The 6,000-nt window shown below is 42.6% G+C and overlaps 1 protein-coding gene across 1 annotated transcript in view; it reads left to right on the plus strand.

Annotated features, from left to right (window-relative positions):
- The window catches only part of ACMSD (aminocarboxymuconate semialdehyde decarboxylase), a 78,217-nt gene extending 72,738 nt beyond the window's left edge, over positions 1–5,479 (plus strand). Inside the window, exons 9-10 of the mRNA XM_073634281.1 lie at positions 2,503–2,601; positions 4,602–5,479. Of these exons, the coding sequence (XP_073490382.1) occupies positions 2,503–2,601; positions 4,602–4,664 (162 nt within the window). The 3' untranslated portion in view covers positions 4,665–5,479. The remainder of the gene's footprint in view (positions 1–2,502; positions 2,602–4,601) is intronic.
- Positions 5,480–6,000: the final 521 nt, after the last annotated feature.

The following is a 6,000-nucleotide window of genomic DNA, read 5'->3' on the forward strand; positions in this document are numbered from 1 at the left end:
TGCTAGAGCCAATCACAGTCCTGCTAGCCCCGTCCACCATCTGGAGGAAGATGACTTGCTTGGTTGCCACTACCAATCTCAGAAAGAATAAAGAAAGAATTGTCGGGACTTTATATGAGGTAAGTATGATGGGACTCGACAAGTAAAGCCAAGTAGTGGAAAATGTGTTTATTGTCTAAAACACACAACAATACCATGCAGCAATGAATACATAGAGCAGAGATATGCAATTAGCGGACCTCCAGCTGTTGCAAAACTACAAGTCCCATCATGCCTCTGCCTCTGGGTGTCATGCTTGTGGCTGTCAGAGTCTTACTATGCCTCATGGGACTTTTGCAACAGCTGGAGGTCCGCTAATTTCATATCCCTGACATAGAGTATAGTAAACACATGAACAGCATATAGCAAAACATAGGCATATAATTGTCAACTTGTACATAACATGATTAAAAAGGTAATGCTCCATAAACCGAATCCTAAAACATGAGATATTATCCTAAGAGTAACCATAATGCATGAGTACAAGACCGACGCGTTTCATGGCAATGGGCGGATTCGTAGTAAATTTAGATCTGCAAGGAGACCTAAACATATCACATATAATTTCTAATCATGCAACCCAACTAGGGGAAGCAGAGACATAAGGTGGAGAAGGTAAAAAAATGTATCCATCTCCTAAACTACTTACATATTAGCAGCATGTGAAGGTATGTATACTGGCGCAAATGGGCCTGCAGAATTGTCTGTGCCGGGAGCGGAGGTGGAGTCCGAGGCAAGACAGAGAGCATGAATGTATTTCCCAAGGACATACATGTCCAACCAAAGGTGAAGAAGGGGCTGGTGGGGCAGATGAGCAGATAAGTTCAGTGTTAGGATAGATGAGAAGATGGTTCAGTGGTGAACCATCCCCCCAGAAGAGCATGGGGGTACGGCGGTGGAGCAGATGTGCAGGGAGGTACAGTGGTGGGGCAGATGAGAAAGGGGGAACATTGGTGGGGCAGATGTGCAGGGGTTAGTGGTGGGGCAGATGTGCAGGGGTTTAAAGTGGTGGGACAGATGAGAAAGGGTGTACAGTGGTGGGGCAGATGTACAGGGGGGTACAGTAGTGGGACACATGAGCAGGGGGGTACAGTGGTGGGGCAGATGAGCAGGGGGTACAGAGGTGGAGCAGATGTGCAGGGGGTTAGTGGTGGGGCAGATGTGTGACAGAAGAGCAGGGTGGTACAGTGGTGGGGCAGATGTACAGGGGGGTACAGAGGTGGGGCAGATGTGTAGGAGGTACAGTGGTGGGGCAGATGTACAGGGGGGTACAGTGGTGGGGCAGATGTACAGGGGGGTACAGTGGTGGGGCAGATGTACAGGGGGGTACAGTGGTGGGGCAGATGTACAGGGGGGTACAGAGGTGGGACAGATGAGCAGGAGGTATAGTGGTGGGAGGGATAGGAAGGGGGTTTAGCGGTGGGACAGAAAAGCAGGGTGGTATAGTGGTGGGGCAGATGTGGGACAGAAGAGCAGGGTGGTACAGTGGTGGGGCAGATGTACAGGGGGGTACAGAGGTGGGGCAGATGTGTAGGAGGCACAGTGGTGGGGCAGATGTACAGGGGGGTACAGTGGTGGGGCAGATGTACAGGGGGTACAGTGGTGGGGCAGATGTACAGGGGGGTACAGTGGTGGGGCAGATGTACAGGGGGTACAGTGGTGGGGCAGATGTACAGGGGGTACAGTGGTGGGGCAGATGTACAGGGGGATACAGAGGTGGGGCAGATGTGTAGGAGGTACAGTGGTGGGGCAGATGTACAGGGGGGTACAGTGGTGGGGCAGATGTGCAGGGTGGTACAGTGGTGGGGCAGATGTACAGGGGGGTACAGAGGTGGGGCAGATGTGCAGGAGGTACAGTGGTGGGAGGGATAAGAAGGGGGTTTAGCGGTGGGACAGAAAAGCAGGGTGGTATAGTGATGGGGCAGATGTGCAGGGGGGACAGTGATCTGAGGTGTGGAGTTGCAGGAATCGGGGCTGATCTGAGGTGTGAGAGTGCAGGATGTTAATTTCTCACTACTAAAGCAGTTTACAGCATTTACTTTATAAAAAATACCTTTCGTGATTGACAGTGTGAAGTTGACATTTTTTTGTTCTAGAATCGGCACGTTCAATTTCTTTGAAAACATTTTTCGGCACACTGTGCTCAAAAGGTTGCCTACTCCTGATCTACAGCCTACTGAGTAAACTACTATATCATGAGCTGTATTTCTAATAATTTTAGTAGGGCTTCCCTAAGACCTGAAAACTATTTTGAGGGTTCCTCCGTGTTAAAGTAGTTGAGAAAGGCTTCTCTAAAGGAACTGCAGTAATCTCTGATGTTGACAGGGGGTATCCCAAATTAATAGGGAACATTCTATTTTTATGGAATGCCCCTTTTGGAAAATGCAGTGTGACATTTTAGTTATTACAATCAGTAACTTTCTAATTAACAATTCATATTTTTCCTTTTTTCCCCCCAAACAGGAAAAAGTGATGTTAGGAACTGACTATCCTTTTCCGTTGGGAGAGCACAATCCAGGACACCTTATTGAATCAATGGAAAATTTTGACATGAATTTAAAAGTAAGATTTTTTTGTTGAGTTATTAAAGCATAACTTCATATCTATTATACATTAATTTTATAATACAGATAAATATACTATTATTATATTTTAGATATATAATATATATATCTATATATATGTGTGTACTGTATATATGTATATATATATTTTTATATATATATATATATATATATATATATATATATATATATATATATATATATATATATATATATATTTATTTATATAAATATATAGAATAGATAGATTTTATATATACCGGTATATATATATTATATATAGACTGGGAGTCTATATCGCTATCCGCGTTCTGTTACTTCACACTATTTACAATACTGCGGCCTGCATTTTGCGGCCTATTCATAAAATGCAGATCCTTGTATTGAGCTTGTACTGCTCCATGGATTTCTCCCCACTTAACACAGAAAAAAAAGTGCGTTATGTGGCTTTGATAGGTCACGTAACCAGGTTCTCCTTCTGACTTTTTTTCATCTCTTACTAGCATTCATTTTTATTTTTATTCATTTTTAGAGGTTTTTTTCAGTGGTATTGCTGCACACCGCTGCTTTCTAAATTGATACAATACAGTAAGTCCCCTACGTACAAACGAGTTCTGTTCCAAGAGCACGTTTGTAAGCAGTGGCCGCCCGTCCATTAGGGGCACCCGGGTGCTGCCCCCTCTCTCACACCACCCCATGCGTAATGGATAGATTCATGCATAGTAGTCTATTTGCCTTTAGTAAATCAACCCATTGGTTTGCAGCGCATGCACAAAGACATGGCTGTTAGGGATGTCCCAAAACATGCAATGTCTGCGCAGGTGTGAAAAATCTCCCATGTGCTGAAGGTCTCTGCTGGGACCCTAAGACCCCATTCAGACTGAGGCGCTTTACAGCCACTAAAAATAGCAACTGCAAAGCGCCTGTATAGCGCCTCTCCTGTCACTCAAATGTGAAAGCCTGAGGGAGGTGGCATGATGTCAAAAAAAGTCCTGCAAGCCGCATCTTTGAACTACAAATCAATGGGCGCATTTAACCCTTTTTTGGGCGCTAGCAGGGGTTAAAAGCACCCTGCTAGCGGCCCAAAAAGCTCCCCTAAAACGACGGTAAAGCGACGATAAAAATAGCGACGCTTTACCGCCAACGCCTCCAATGCCCTGGTGTGAAAGTAGCCTAAGGCACCCCTGCCTATTGAGATCAATGGGCAGCGTCGCTTTGCTGGCGCTTTTAACTCTTTTTCGGGCGCTAGCCGGGGGTTAAAAGCACCCCGCTAGCGGCCCAAAAAGCGCAGCTAAAACGAAGGTAAAGCGCCGCTAAAAGTAGCGGCGCTTTACCACCAGCGCCCGGGCGCTGTGAGTGTGAAAGGGCTCTAAGGCTGGGCATAGATGGGTCTTTTTTTTAATCTGGCAGTCAGCTTATTGGAAAAAAAAAATGAACAGATTCCCCCATCCACATAAGCAAGATGGCTAGAGGAATCCTCTTCACTGTCGGAGTAAACTGATCAGCGTTGCCATTGATCGAATGAAAACTTTCCAACGTTCCTGTTTGGCATAAGTCAACCGTTTAGATCGACTTCTGTTGAGCGGGGACGGCCGTAGATGGATTGAAGTGCAACTGGTCCCTGCTGAACAAAAAAAAAAATCAATCCGTCTATTGGCCAGCTTTAGGCCAGGAAGAGCCGTTTAGTGCATCTGCGCATGTCTGCGGCAATCATAAATGGTAGCCACGGTTCGGGGGGAGGGTGATGGGGCATGATTAAGGACACTATGGATTAATTTTACATATTATTTGTTTATATGTATCACAACAAAAATATCTTATGAATTGACTTGATATATTATTGGTTTATATGTATTATAACCAAAAAAAATAATAATTATTATTTTATTGAAAGAAAAAAAAAAAGGAGACTGAAGTTCCTCTTAAAAGATTATTCTTATAATAAAAAGCCTTCCATTAATAACATCAACACCATTTTTCAATTCTTCTATTTTCCAGGACAAGCTCTTGGCTGCCAATGCATTGTCATTCCTGGGACTGGACAGGACAAACTTTGAGTGACGTTAAACGACTTAGTAATGTTGATTTCTTTCCATCCTGCCATTCCACATTATTTACACGCGTTGAATGGATTTATCGAACAAGAGTCTAGGTTCTTCACCACGTGAATAATTGACAAGCGCGGACGTGGTCCTGTATGGAATGTGTCCCTGGTGCTAAGGTGCCCCCCATAGAAGATCACACCTCGGAGGCTCAGTCCACTCTATATTGTGTAAACAGCCTCGGCCATGAAACTGGAATTGAAAATGCGCCCAGGACTTTGATTGGTGGTTTTGTTGAGAACAAAAGACACATTAGCAATTCTTTCTTTGCAGAAATGAGCTTGTTAACTTTGTGTTATCTATCTAAAAACAGGCTTATTATTGTACACACAAAGGATTTCTTCCTTTGATTACATTTATTGAAATTTGTTACATCGCCATTCAATGATATCGCTACAAAATGTTTTTTCTGTTAAATAATGAATTTATTGTCATTTTTGTTTCTTTATCAGCACACAACAAAATCAGAACACATGCTGTGTGTTTTATATATAGTTGTTTACTGCCCCTTATTTCCAAGGATAGTCTAGTAGTATTAAAAACAAAAAAAAACAAAAAATCCAGTGTCTATATCCCATAGTTTGTAGACACTATATTCACAACTCAATCAATATATGCTTATTGTTTTCTTTTTTTTTTTCAAAAAATATGTAGCAAAATATATATTGGCCTAAATTTATGAAGAAATTAGATTTTCATTAAAAAAAGTTTATTGGATATGTTTTAAAGCACAAAGTAAAAAAATATTGTTTTTTTTTTTTCAAAATTGTCGGTCTTTTATTGTTTATAGTGCAAAAAAAAAAAAAGTGATGATCAAATACCAGCAAAAGAAAGCTTTATTTGTGGGGAATAAAGGGACATAGATTTCATTTATGTACAGCGTTGCATGACGGCGCAATTGTCAGTTAAAGTAACGCAGTGCCATATAGCAAAAAATGGCCTACCCTGTTTCCCCGAAAATAAGACCTAGCGTGATTGTCAGTGATGGCGGCAATATAAGCCCTACCCCCTAAATAAGCCCTACCCTTTTTTTACCCGAAAATAAGCCCTACCCTGAAAATAAGACCTACAAGGACTTTAACTAGGGCTTATTTGGGGGGTAGGGCTTATATTGCAGCCATCACCGACAATCACGCTAGGTCTTATTTTCGGGGAAACAGGGTAGTTATGAAGGGGGGTAAACCTTAAAGCGAAGTTCCGCTTAAAAAAAAAAAATTAAAAGTCAGCAGCTACAAATACTGCAGCTGCTGACTTTTAATAATGGGACACTTTCCTGTCCCAGGGTCCAGAGATGT

The sequence above is a fragment of the Aquarana catesbeiana genome, linkage group LG06, assembly GCF_042186555.1.
Source record: "Aquarana catesbeiana isolate 2022-GZ linkage group LG06, ASM4218655v1, whole genome shotgun sequence".
Taxonomy (NCBI): domain Eukaryota; kingdom Metazoa; phylum Chordata; class Amphibia; order Anura; family Ranidae; genus Aquarana; species Aquarana catesbeiana.